Source organism: Carassius auratus, chromosome 31, assembly GCF_003368295.1.
Source record: "Carassius auratus strain Wakin chromosome 31, ASM336829v1, whole genome shotgun sequence".
Classification (NCBI taxonomy): domain Eukaryota; kingdom Metazoa; phylum Chordata; class Actinopteri; order Cypriniformes; family Cyprinidae; genus Carassius; species Carassius auratus.
The window spans coordinates 6,372,267-6,387,179 of NC_039273.1; the positions used below are offsets into that span (position 1 = coordinate 6,372,267).

Consider the following 14,913-nt stretch of genomic DNA (forward strand, 5'->3'; position numbering starts at 1 on the left):
ACTGGGAAAAGGATGGAAATGAATTTGTTGAAACATTTGAGAACAGTTGTCAGTAAGACGGTAAAGCCACGTAATAGTTTTCTGATCCGACCTGGGTTAGTTTCTTTAGAAGTTAACCCTCAAACAAGTGTTAGGTGGATCAATAAACCATCAGCCTCTCCATAGTTCAGCAAACACGGCCTCTATCGCCTGGGTTATAATCTCACAAAGGTGTGACTAAACTGTGGGAACTTTCGTGCCATTATGTATTGAAGGAGTTAGAGAGGCATGACAGACAGGACAAAATACACAATCAGCTTTCTATCCGCACCACATCTGCTATTCAAATAGGAATGGGATCCTTCTCTCGTGTGATCATGTTTATTTATGGATGCATCTGGGATACATTGCTCATCTAATTTTGTTGCTAACAACCACAGCCAAATTAGAGGTGAGAACAGTGGGAAACAGCAGTGTGCAGAATTCGGTCGAACCACTCCACAGCACAGCTTGGTTTCCTCTGAGACTTGGCGTATAAAGTTTATTTAAAGAGAGACTAAAGATAAATTGGAACATGTGGGAGGAATTAATTAGAGATAAAAGTAATGTTAGTTTATATAACAATGTTTTTTTTTCTGCCTTTCTTTAAATCTATCTCTTGAATTTGCTTTCTGCAGTCTGGATCACAAACTTTTTTTTTTTTCTCTCTCATTATCTTTCTAGTCTATCTTTTTAAAATCTCAGGCTGAGGCCTAAAGGAATACTTCACTCCAAGATGAAAGTTGTCATTGTGTTGTTCTAAACCTGTATGACTCTCTTATTTCTTTGGAACTTAAACAAATACATTTTGTAGAATTTACTTGTGGTCCATGTGATGCTACTGTATGTCCCAAGTCTGCTGAAGTCAAGTCAATTAAGTTTGCAACCAGATCACTCGCCGTCTCTGATTCATAAACAAATCATTTCAGACTGATTTGGTGAACCAGATCAAACAATGTATTGAAGATCTGTTAAAGTTATTTTGAAACATGTAATATAGCACAAAGGTTATTTATTTAAAGAGGTCATTTAAAGAGGTCATGAACTGAGAAATAAAAATGCCATTGATTTTTTGACATGTAAAAGGTAATTATACTATAAAAAAAAAAAATTTCAGAACTCAAACATTTTTCTTTAGTCTAAAATCAGCCTATGCGGAAGCCAATCTGCCACAACGACTTGTGGAATGTACCAGTTTATGACATAATAGCGTGGCTAAGCACTGCCTCCCAGAAGAAGATCAACGCCTGCTTCTGCATCACTGCCTGTTATATTGAATATAATTTTTCTTATTGTTTGGTATTGATAATTATTGTCATTTTTGTAACCTTTTTTAAAACAAAAAGCTATATATATATATATATATATATATATATATATATATATATATATATATATATATATATATATATATATATATATATTATATATTTTATTATTATTATTATTATTATTTATTTATTTATTTTTATTATTATTTAACCACTGTCTTTTTAAATTAATGCAATTTATTGAGACAAACATCAAATAGTTGTTGTTTTAACAATCAAACACAAAATAAAAAAATTAACAAACATCTATTTAAAAGGAATAAACCTCCACAAATTTGTGACGTTTTTTTCTAAAAGTTTCAACGGTTTAAACTTTGCATGGCTTTCTACACATCTCTTGTGTGAGTCGCAAGTTCAGCAGTCATAGTTGTTTGCCTAAAAAAATGTGCTGAGTGTGCATCGATGTGAATGGCTTGGTTTCGGTTTTAACCTTTGTCAAAATCTTCTCCACAATGAGCCCTTATATTTCTCTAATATTTTGACAGAATAACGCAGCAGTGAAGGGTCTCGTGGGCCAGAGTAGACTAACAAAACATTAAAATGCAACAATGTCACTTAAATTATCACGACATCCCGCATGCCACTGATGATGTTCCCTGATGCACACTTAACATTCAAATGCAATTTTAAATTCAACAAATATTCATTATTTATTCACAATCTCCTCATCACAGGCAGGCACAGCTCTCAAATCAGCATGTGTTCATATTTGTGTGTGCTGTCTGCATCACTCACAGCAGGTGCCTATATCGTGTGCTATAGCGAAGATTTTTTACATTGATATCGAACAAGGTGTACTGTCGATAAATATCGATACAGTTTTATCGCCAAGGCCTACTGCCTGTTTAGCCCCGCCCACTGATTTGCATGTAGTGTAAATAACTAGACTATGTACAGTACCAAACTGTGCCAAGCCCTTTCTCTCTTTCCCCCGTGACACTTTTATAGAACACAGCTTTAAATTTGAGAGGAAATCTGTTTCTAGGAATGTTGGCCTACAAATCTAAATACTGTGATAGATAAGTACGGTTGAATTATGTATAACGCTGTTCAAGAAGTCGGCTTTAGTTGTGCTCACCTCTGTATTCATACATGTAGGTCATTTGCACTCAAGGTGCTTCAAGGGGTAGTTCACCCAAAAATCACCCCATGATTTACTCATATAAAAAAATGTCCTAGCTCTTTCAAGCTTTATAATTGCAGTGAATGGGTGAATTATCCATTTCATTCAGTATTTGTTGCAATTGTTATTTTAGTATCATTTATATACTATTATAGTATTTATTTTTATTTTTAAATTTTATGCTTTTATTTAAAATGTTGTGATTTTGTTTTGTTTGTATTTATTTTGTTTACGTTTTGGTTTTAGGAACTAATTATATTATTTTTAGTTTAGAACTTCAACTTTATTTCAGTTAGTTGTCAAAGCAAAATGTATATATTTGACTTTTTTAAGTTTAAGATGTTCATCTAATGTTTTGTCTTGTTTTATTTCATTATTAATTTCAATTAATGGAAAATATCTTTAATAGTTTTAGTTCACAATAAAAACAGTAGTTTAAGCAGACATCATCACAGTACATTTTTCTCCATTGGATTGCTAAGGTTTGATGGTCAGGCATGGAACATGATTTACTCTCACTGTCAAAAACACAATATACTGTCAACTTCACCACATTGTTACAAGAACTGATGATTTATAGCAGGAGTGTGAAACCAGCTCCCACACCAAATGTTTAATGTCAGCCGAAGTACCGCCAAGCAGTTGATCTACAGTAATTATAGACTGTAAGTACACGTAATGCTCAGGTTCAGGGCTTTAGTGTAAGAAGTAATTTAGCTGACACTTCTTTCCAAAAAAGTATACTTATTAAAACGATGATCCCCGTGGAATAACCTGGGGTTAAGTGGCTTGCTCAAAAGCATGATGGGAATGGTTTTAGGGGCTGTTTCCTCCAGAACCTCAGTTTGTCAGGGGATGAATTTGCCAAGTAGGACACTTCATCAATCAACGGTAGCTTTTGGTCAGAATTCTTGTTTTTATTGACCCTATTTTTAGGGTGCAACCAACCAGCTAACAACCACTAGCCTAACCCTAACCCTAAAATCTGACTGATTGAAAAAACTAAAACAAAACAAAAAAACAACTGGTTGAAAACATATTTTTATCATCAACAGTTAGTTGCTGAAATATTGTGCACCATAATCATAAGAGCTACAGTGCTTGGCATGTTCATTAAAGCTTCTCGTACTGACGATGATCTGTTATACATTGTGTTATCCAGTTGTCACGTGTAGACCGTTGTGCATGCTGGTTCAGTCCTCAGATCTTGATGTGTATGAAATCAGCCTGAATTGCTTTCCACTTGTCTGTCATACTTTGCAAAACAGACACCTTTAAACACTTATTATATCCATTATATGCCAAAACAGTGTTAATGGTAACCAAGCAATGGTGCAATAGGAGCACAAAATGGTTTTTATGGCATGGCATTGCTGCAGAGGTGATGCTGCACCGCCTCATTACATTTGCTAGTTGAATGCTGATCCTTTTGCTTAATAAGATGATTGGAGGAAGCTAGTGAAAATGACACCACAGCTCAGTTTTTTGGAAAAGGCTCTTGAGAGATTGGTTGTACTTGCAATTCATGCCCTGTCTCTCATGTTGCTGGATGTGACATGCTCACTATTTGAAATCTACATCCAGTTTCTTTAAACCACATTTTCTTTTTACCAACAGAAATCTGATCTTGGAAGCCTTGCTGTGGGGTGTGACTTATCCTTTATTTTGTCAGCTTGCCTGTTAGCATGCTTCTTTTTTTTTTTTTTTTTTTTTTTTTTGGTGGTTGGGGGGCGGGGGGTATGGGGTTGGTTGCATGCAGAGGTCATAATGAGAAACAATAACAAATGTGATGTTTTTCATTGGAGGACTCCAGCTACAGTTCCTCTTCTTTCTTGTCAAAAGCTGAGCTATGTAATCCAATCTGACAGAGTTTCCTGCGGCATAATGTGCCCCCAAACTTAAAAGACACCAGGAAAATCCACCCAGAGACCCCCTGTCCCTGCAATTATGACAGACACCCAGCAGTTATCCTCACTGGGATACAGCACTAAACAAGGGGCTTCTCTGAAGCAATTATAATGAAACGATAGCAGATTACCCTTTCTCTAAGCCTTCATGCCTTTATTCATTTAAAGGGCCAGTGCAACAGAAATTAGTATGTGCTTATGAAAAAGAACTGAGGAAATAGTGTGTGCAAATGGTTTTAAACCTCAGGGTGTTAAATAAAGACTGACTAACTGGTTCTGTAGATAGAAAAAAAAAAAATCACATGGGTTCAGGCCATAGAGCTGGAACTGTGACAGTTAGGGATTTTCAAAGCAAAATAAAGCGAGTGAAGGAAAATCTCCAATACTCACAGGAGTGAGTCCCTCATGAAATAAAAATCCCAAAAGGGCATGCCAGTCTGCTAAGATAGCTTTTATAATAGTAGAAAATACAGTAAATGTAGCTTTTTAACCCAGAAGCCTCTATGATGGACTTTCTGAATGTACAGTATATAGGTTCTAAGTTATTTTAGAAAGGAACGTTTAAAAGATGAAAAAAAAAAGAATTAGGGACAATCAATAAATTATGAATCATGAATAAATAAAAGTAACTGTAGCCTGATTACGACTAAAAACTAAAAAAGTACCTTTTTTTGGGGGGGGGGGGGTCTGCTTAATCCAAACATGTAATCGTTTATTACACTGTACTGTTTAAGACGCTGTGTTAAGTTGAAAGTAATTTAACTTTGAAAGACACATCTCAAAACCACTGCTTTTTGTTCCATTTGGTTGCACTCCATCTGTTTTGAATGCAAGAATATTTCCTGCAAGATGGCATCACACTGTAATTGAGATATGCATGAACCTCATATGTAAATGTCTGCATTTCAATCAAAATGAAAGGTCCTCTGAGAAGTCATTGCAAATTATTCTGTCAGAATCAACCCTACGCAGGGCCTCAGAAGATGTCATTTTGCCTGTATATGTGGGTGGAATGCTATGTGCTAGTGAAAGCAGCTAACAGTATTTAGGTTGGCTTCTAGCTCCTATTAATAGTCAAGAGAAAGTAGCTTTTGAGGTCAACAAATTCCGGCCCCCTGATTTCTCTGATGTTGCAGGTTTCTGTTTGTTTCTTTGATATCACAAATAATAATGCATACTTTAGACTGCATCAAGCTTCAGAACAAAAGCAGTTGTTACTCTCTTTTAAAAATGCAATGAATATTTTGTAGAGAGTTAACAGTTGGGGGTTTCTAACTGTCTGCTTTCTTGTTTTATTCTACCATTGAAGCATTACTCCCACCTGTCATTCATCCTCAAAACATCATTGCATTTTTTTTCTGCACATTTTAACTCTAGTCTCCCAGGACTTTTGTTTGCAGTGTTTTAATATTTTAGTTGCCGTCACATTGAAAGCATCCCAGTTGTTAACTTTTTCTTTGATCCAACAACATTTAACCAGTGTTTGTCTCCATAGTCAAGGTGATCACGTCAACAGAGGTGTAATTTTTCAGATTTGTCTATAAAAAGCAGCATGTCTGTCATATTTGACTCAGAATATCTTATGTTAATTACTTCTGTAATTACTTTCCCCCACAGATTATACGTCTCACATTCAAGGGAGAAATCATTCCATTCACAAGCAGTTGGATGAGAGTCATACTTGCCCCTGTCAACTAAAGATGACGTTACTATGGAAACGACTTGTGGCGCTATCAATCATTGGCTGCCTTGCAGGTAAATTATTGTCCTGCTGTTTTTCAAACTGAATTTTTTTTTTTTTTTTTCTATCTGTTTTTATTGTGGGCTGAATGTATATGTGTCATGATAGGAAGATTTTTGTTACTATCGTAAGCCTTGGATTCATTCAGTCCTTGGAGAAGGTTTGAGACAAGACACTGAAGTTGGATAAGTTTATATGTGCAATCATGTCCAATATATTGTTATTTTGAATGCCACTGGACTTAAATATCATGTTTTGTTCAGAATGAAAATAATATGATATTGAGAAAGTAACCCCCTTTTTGTGCTTAGTTTTCGAAGTAATAAACTTCAACAAGAAAGCACCACTCAATGTTAAAAAAACATTAATTTATTAATTTATTAACATTAATTGAACCCCAAGTTATTTTTCTTTATATATATACACTGCAATTCTCAAAAGTTTGAAGTCAGTAGAATATATATATATATATTTTTGAAAGCTCAATTTATTTGTAACAATTTAGGCTAATGTACAATTTATGTAAAAACGAACCTTCGGAAATCATTCTAATATGCTGATTTGGTGCATAAGAATAATTTCTTATTAATGTCAATGTTGAAAACTGATGTGCTGCTTTAAATTTTGTGGAAACCATGGTCATTTTTTCTTTGCTGAATAGCAACATTATAAATGTCTTCACTGTTGTTATTTTTATTTTATTTTCTCGCTGAATAAAAATATTGATTCCTTTTAAAGTGTAAAAATTTTACTGACCTCAAACCTTTGAATGGTAGTGTACAGTACATACAATATATTTTTTTGTTCATTCAGTCCATTTATCCATTAATGTTTATCAGGATATATCTCACTAGAAACCACTGCCTCTTTCTGCCTCTGTGGATGCAGTGGATTACAAATGCAACTCAGAGGGAATGTATTTTTGTTTGTTGGTGGCACTATTTGCAACAGGTTTGATTAATGACAGTACATATGCTATTGTGAAGAGAAATATAGATTACATTATTTAATTTTAATCTTCTATTCATGACACTGAAATACAGAATAATTATAACTGGCACATGCATCAAATAGTTATAGTTACAATAGTTGTCATTTTAGAAATGATACTCACAAATGTTATTCTGTTGATATTACCTCAACAGCAGCTGACACTGGAGTTTATTTTCCTGTAGTATGGTGTTTCAACGTGTTTGCAGAATTCTCTGACTGTATCGTAAATGTGGCTGCAGGATATATCCCTGTATATTATTAATTAATATAGAGAAAATAATGGCTGGAATAAAAGTCTCTGGAATCTATTTCTATTAGGGGTGTAACGATACGCGTATTCGTATTGAACCGTTCGGTACGAGGCTTTCGGTTCGGTACGCGGTACGCATTATGTACCGAACGGTCCGTTGGACTAATTAATTAAATTTGGAAAATAAAAAAGGTGTGTGAAATATAATGTTATGCGTTCAACAAGGTAGCCCAATAACCCAAACGACGTAACAGGCAATGCCCCTGACACCCCCGAAGAAAAAAAAAACACCAACTTATATGTTTATGTTAGGCTACTCAGTCAGGCGCTCGCTCACTCAGTACGCGCTGAAGGCTCGGTACGGAGCCCCGCACGTCACCTGTAGGAGAGAAAAAACATCAATCCGTGGCGACGGTTTTGCAATCCGTCCCCTCAGTTTATAAACCGTGCTCATGAATTAATAAACTGTTCACTCGGTTTAACAAATCGTACCCAGGATTAACCCAGTCCCTGCGTTTAGATTGTGTAAACCGTACCCTCGGTTTTTGAATCTGTACCCACGAATTCATAATCCGTGCGCACGCTTTCGCAATCCGTTCCCTCGGATTTGAAAACTGACACGCATTTTACACTTAACAGTGAAACATGCATCTAACTCCGGCAGGTGGGGTGAGGTGGGTGGAGCTTAGTATAATAAAATCACAAAAATAAGTCTTCATGTTAAGAAAGAATTGTACACAAGCATTTCCAAAACTGTCCAAAGGTTATTTAAAAATAAAGCAATTCACAAATTATTTTATGACACATATTTTTACTGTCTTGTACTCATTTATTTAGCCTACAAATTAAAATTATAAAAAATAACTTTATTTTTATTTGTATCATTATTATATATTATTAAACAGGTTATGCATAAGAATCTTTTATCCAAAATAACTTACAAAAGAGGAAAAAATTACTCCAGAGTCAGTCACAATGCCAGGTTTATTGCACAATAATAATCAAGTGCTATTATAGATTATCAGCAATTGAACAAGATTTTAATGCGCATCTTTCTTATTAAATCTTTGTATTCCACCTCGTACTACACTTGATAGAGAATCACTTAAGGCACTTTGCTGTAAACCTATTCCACATAATAATATTCAATAAAACTGTATGTTAACACGTAGGAGTTTGCTGCATGAATCCGTGAGTACGGTTTACAAATCCGAGGGAACGGATTGCGAAAGCGTGCGCACGGATTATGAATTCGTGGGTACGGATTCAAAAACCGAGGGTACGGTTTACAAAATCTAAGTGCACGGATTGGAAATTCGTGGGCATATGGAGCCAGAAGAGTCTCAATAAAGATAAATGCACACACTACATTCACATATGCACACACAGGATTCATACATGCACACACATGATTCATAAATACACACACAAGATGCACAAATGCGCACAAAATTCACAAATGCACACACAAAATTTAAAAAGCACAGAAGATTCACAAATGCATACAAAATTCAGAAATGCACACAAAAATCAGAAATACACACACAATTCAGAAATGCAAACAACATTTACAAATGCACTCAAGATTCACAAATGCACAGGACAAGATTCAGAAATGTATTTCTGATGCACACACACATATATCTTGATTCACAAACTGCTTGCGGTCTGTGAACTTCACTGCATTTGTGTGTGAATTTTGAGACTCCCCTGACTTGGCTCGACACACAAATGCTTTTTTTAAACAGGGAATGATCAGCAACCAATCAGATATCTCCCTTCTTTTAGCCAATCACAAGAATGCACCCCATGTAGGGGGATTGTTTACTTATAAGCCAATCACATGAACGTGTTCACACAGCAATTGTATTAAATTGTATGAAAATACAGATGTTTAGATTACAATTCAGGTTTATTTTTTATTATTTTTTACTAAATATAAATTTAAAAATGTCTCAATACATATAGCCCAGTGACTGCAGAAAAAAAGTTAACCATGGATTCATAAATTTGCAATAGGCAATTATTTCATTTTATTGAAATATTTTAATGAAAGTAAAAAAAAAAAAAATGTTTAAACCTTTATGAATATTTAAATATATCTAAATATTCTTTTGGATGCAATATAGAAGTCACTTTAATTAGAATATTCAGTCCCTACATGAAGAGAGAGTCAGTGGTCCGCTGCGAAAGGAAACTGGCTCTCTGGCTGCGAAAAGTGGGTCTCCGGCTGTCGTTCGCTTAGGAAAGTGAGTTGATCGCTGCGTGAGGAAAGTGAATCGTTCGCTCAACTTCGCTGCTTGAGGAAAGTGAATCGTTCGCTCAACTTCGCTGCTTGAGGAAAGTGAATCGTTCGCTGAGGAAAGTGAGTCGCTCGCTGGGTGAGGAAAGTGAGTCGTTCGCTGCGTGACTCGTGAGTAAAGTGAATCGTTCGCTGAGGAAAGTGAGTCGCTCGCTGGGTGAGGAAAGTGAGTCGTTCGCTGCGTGACTCGTGAGGAAAGTGAATCGTTCGCTGAGGAAAGTGAGTCGCTCGCTGGGTGAGGAAAGTGAGTCGTTCGCTGCGTGACTCATGAGGATAGTGAGTCGTTCGCTGCGCAAAGTGGGTCGCTGGCTGCGCAAAGTGAGTCGCCGGCTGTGTGAGGTAAGTGAGTCGTTCGCTGAGGAAAGTGAGTCGTTCGCTGCGTGAGGAAAGTGAGTCGTTCGCTGATTGGCTTATAAGTAAACAATCCTCCACGTGGGGTGCATTCTTGTGATTGGCTAAAACAAGGGCGATATCTGATTGGTTGCAGATCATTCCCTGTTTAAAAAAAGGCATTTGTGTGTCGAGCCAAGTCAAGGGAGTCTCAAAATTCACACACAAATGCAGTGAAGTTCACAGACCGCAAGCAGTTTGTAAATCAAGATATATGTGTGTGTGCATCAGAAATACATTTCTGAATCTTGTCCTGTGCATTTGTGAATCTTGAGTGCATTTGTAAATGTTGTTTGCATTTCTAAATTGTGTGTGTATTTCTGAATTTTGTGTGCATTTCTGAATTTTGTATGCATTTGTAAATCTTCTGTGCTTTTTAAATTTTGTGTGTGCATTTGTGAATTTTGTGTGCATTTGTGTATCCTGTGTGTGTATTTATGAATTATGTGTGTGCATGTATGAATCCTATGTGTGCATATGTGACTGTAGTGTGTGCATTTATCTTTATTGAGACTCTTCTGGCTCCATATGGGCACGGTTTGTTAATCCGTGGGCACGATTTGTTAAATCGAGTGAACAGTTTATGAATTCGTGAGTACGGTTTATAAACTGAGGGGACGGATTGCAAAACCGTCGCCACGGATTGCTTTTTTTTCTCCTACAGGTGACGTCCCGGTCTCCGTATACGGACATCACCGCAGCGAATGGTGCATTTACGTTATAGCCGCGGATATGAGACCTTACTCTGTAGTGGAAAACGCAGGTTTTAAGAACATGCTTAATGTAATTGAGCCCCATTACAATATTCCTTCACGAGCCCATTTCAGACAGACCGTAATTCCTGCTTTGTTCCAAAAAACATAAGCCCTATAGAGAACCAATTGAGTAAAAACACACTAAATATAAAGAGTTATAGAGTTCCATATAAAAAGAGTTACATCTTTGTATTTGTTCATAACCACTACAACAATATTACATTTAATTTTTAAAAAAAAAATTATAAGGAGCTATTTTTGTTTTATACAGTATGCTGCTAAGAAAACACCATAGAAGATGGGTAAAGAATAGCTCCATCATTGTTCAATGTAAAAAAAACACATACTTTGTTAGTTTTAATAAATAAAACATTTTTAAAAAAATCAAGGAAATTTATCTGCCAATTTTTTCTTTTTGCTGTATCTAAAACGTACCGAACCGTACCGAACCGAACCGTGACATCAGTGTATTGAACCGAACCGAACCGTGAATTTTGTGAACCGTTACACCCCTAATTTCTATATATTACATGGGGGCGCGATGTCTTCTGAAGCACCATTCTTGAAACATGAAGTGTGGGGAGCTGTAAACGATGTGTGAATAATGGTGTTTTTCTGTAGTCCTGGATATTTTTAGTATCAAATAAAAGAAACTGTCAAAGCATGCATAGTATGTGTGTGTGTGTGTGTGTGTGTGTGTGTGTGTATGTGTGTGTGTATGGCTGTGTATAGCATCTTCACAACAAATATCATGTACATTAATTCACGTTTTCTCAGCCAAACTTCTTAAAATGATAATTATTTTAAGACATTTGCATGTTTACACTTCTCTGATGTTGGTTAATGGTCATGTCGACATGCAGGTAAACAAATAAAATATTTATATTTTTAGTGTTTACATTATTTATTTCGTACATTTTTATGATTTAAATATTATGGCATTTTAACAACTCGCAAGCACACTGCAGTTCTTACATTAATAGTCCAGATTGGGAACCCCGGTGTAATGTTATGTTTAATGCATTTTATGGTGCTTATATCAAAGACTGGAACACATTCTCTTTCTCTCTGCTTTTTTATATCGATAATGTACATATAATGGTAAGTTTAATTTAAAAAAGTGTAATTTAAAAAATTAAAATAATCTAAGAAGTGGTCAGATTACATTACTACATACGTACTGTAACTTAGATTGCGTTAATAACTACCATTATCATCATGCAATCTGTAATCAGTAACGGAGTACAATTTATCAGTGTGTGTATTTACATACATACATATACATACATTGGGCCCTATACACCCGGTGCAATACGACGCAAGGTGCAGTGCAAGTGTGTTTACTAGTTTCAGTCTGACGCCGTTTGCATTTTCCCGTCCAGCGCCACGTCGTTTAATAAGCAAATGCATTTGCGCTCATTTTAGCGCCCATGGGCGTGCTGGTCTAAAAATGAGGTGTGTTCAGGCACATTGCTGGCACTAGAAATAGACTGCGCCATAGAGCAGCTCAAACCTGGTCTAAATTCTGGTGCAATGTTTTTTCATTGTTATTTAAAGAGCGTACACACTGCTTATTAAACACAGGGATGCACCGCAGCACACAAACATGACAAATATTAAAAATTAAAGGATTGTAATGCATAAAAAATATTTGTAGGCTAAACATAATAAATATATATATGCCTACATGTCATAATGGATAGTCATCGCATGTACCAGAATTAGGCTGCTCGCTATCTATATTTTTTTCGTTTATTGCACGTTATACCCCAAAAACACCCATTAACTTATTAAGAGAATGAAAACCTGTTTAAACCATGTGCTCGGACGCACCAACTGATTTTCCATCATTAAATTAGCAAAAGTGGATTTGGACATGCCCTGAGTGCACCTGTGCCGTGCGCTTTACACTTTGCATTTAGATCGTTAAAATGGGGCCCATTGTGTTTGCTCAGCAACAGCAGCATAGCATATCTCGTATGCAAAAATGAAGCTTATGCACATTACATTCCTCATGTCAGTAAATGCTGGTTAAAATAATTAACTCAGAGAGTTGTCATGATTGAACTGTATTATTAATAAATGTAATACAAATGGATTTTCTCTGTCTCAGTCTCATCAGCACAAGCAGAAGATCCAAAGTTTCTTGGTCCAAGCTGGCAAAAGGAACCAGAAGATCTGATACTGCCCATCCATTCTGCTGAGCAGGAGGCTGTATTAACCTGTGAGGCATCAGGAGTCTCTTCCCCTCAGTATAGGTATGAGTCTGATATTCTGTGCTAGCAATTTATGGATCCTTTCATTGCTATTACAAACCATTTAAGTGGTTGGTTTTGGCAAATTGGTAGCTTATTCCCATAAGGATCAACTTGAAAAGTAATGGCATTGATTGCCATTGATTTTCCAGGTGAGAGGCAATTTATTTGTACTTTGTGTTTGCCATTGGATATATCCAGTAAACTACTGTATTTCTAACAGTCTATCCCATTGGCATCATGCTGCCATTTTCAGTTTAAATGTGCATCAACTACTTTACTAAAGATTAAAAAAAAAAAAAAAACAGTAGTTTAATATACTTATGGAGATATGATTAAGATTCATTACATCTTTGGTGTGTACTATAAAATTACATGTAAAGTTCAATACTGTTTTCACTCTATATAGTAGGGGAATTTAGCATAAATCATTTAACAGGTTTTTACTGTAGCATTTTTATAGTGTTTTACCGTTAAATTCAGTCTTTTTTTTTTTTTTTTTGTTACACTGTACATTTCTCTGCAGGAATTAGCATGCCGAAATGTATCTTTCTGAGAGGGTAATGCATGCTACTGTAAGGATGAAAAATTGGCTTTGAAATTGGGAGGGGTTTAAATGGCTAATTTGTGCTAGAGATTCCAAGAGACTGTCCCGCATATTCCCTGGTGTGGCGTCTGCTCTGAAAATAGCAGCATGCTCCAGCTCTGTTGAATATTGTGTTTCGTAGCTTGGGTCAGCATCATGTAAATGCTCAGGCAAGCACAAGGAAGAGGGGTAATAACCTTGTGAGTGACATTTGATTTAAACGCTTACATTTCCCTTTAGTGAATATTTGTGGAAAACACAGATTTAACCAAACATTACGAGAGTATCAATATACAGGAAGAAGAAGAGCACAGTGAAAGCTGAAGTTGTGACACTACCTTTTCTTTTGATAAAACCTATACCAATCATTCAATGAACTTTACAACAATACATCCAGACACTGATAAAATCAGTGTCACTCTAAAGATAATTTCTTGACATTTGCTAGGTTGTCACTGACAGTAAATTCTTCAAGGCTGGTCTTATAAGATCCAATCTGGTCTAGAGACATCCGAAAGGTTCGGTCCATCCCAGCAGTCATTTTGAGCATGTTAGCAGTTAACAGTTGAGCCAGCTAATGTTGACTGAAAGATGGCCAATTCTGCTGCAAATCAGCAAGAGGAGGAAGAGTCTCCAAAGAACATCCAGTTACTTTCTTTTGTCAAGAGAAACTGTCAGTGTTCCAGCAAAGTCTGGTGGTATTTCAACGTCTGCAGGGGCCAATGTGAACTTTAAGAACACAACGTGCCAGGCTATTTTGCATCTTGGTTTCAGATTCCAAGGAAAAGTAACTCAGAGCTGAGTCAGAGAAGAGCACTTGGCTGACTTCTGCTTTTCTTTCAAAAAAATATTTATGGAGTGTCTATATTTTATTACATTTATTAGATTATAAAAAATTAATACATGTATTTTGCTTGAATATATATAGGAAAATACACAGTTTATATCATATAAAAACATCAAATTTATATACATTACCATGTAAAAGTTTAGTATGTTTTTTTTTTTTTTTTTTGTAGTTTTGAAAGCTCACCAGTGCTGCATTTATTTGATCAAAAATAGTAATATTTGAACTGTTATTACAATGTAAAATATCAATTTTAAAATATATTAAAATTTAGCCTATTCCTGTATTGGCAAAGTTGAATTTTCAGCAGCCATTACTCTAGTCTTAAGTCCTTCAAAAAAACAATTTAATATGCTGATTTGGTGCTCAGTATACTTTTTTTTCAGGATTATTTTGATGAAAAGAAAGAACAACT

At 35.7% G+C, this 14,913-nt stretch overlaps 1 protein-coding gene across 1 annotated transcript in view; it reads left to right on the forward strand.

Moving 5' to 3' along the window:
• LOC113050333 (contactin-3-like) overlaps window positions 1-14,913 on the forward strand; it is a 55,273-nt gene that overhangs the window by 1,449 nt on the left and 38,911 nt on the right. The window contains exons 2-3 of the mRNA XM_026213196.1: window positions 5,997-6,134; window positions 12,924-13,068. Of these exons, the coding sequence (XP_026068981.1) occupies window positions 6,080-6,134; window positions 12,924-13,068 (200 nt within the window). The 5' untranslated portion in view covers window positions 5,997-6,079. The remainder of the gene's footprint in view (window positions 1-5,996; window positions 6,135-12,923; window positions 13,069-14,913) is intronic.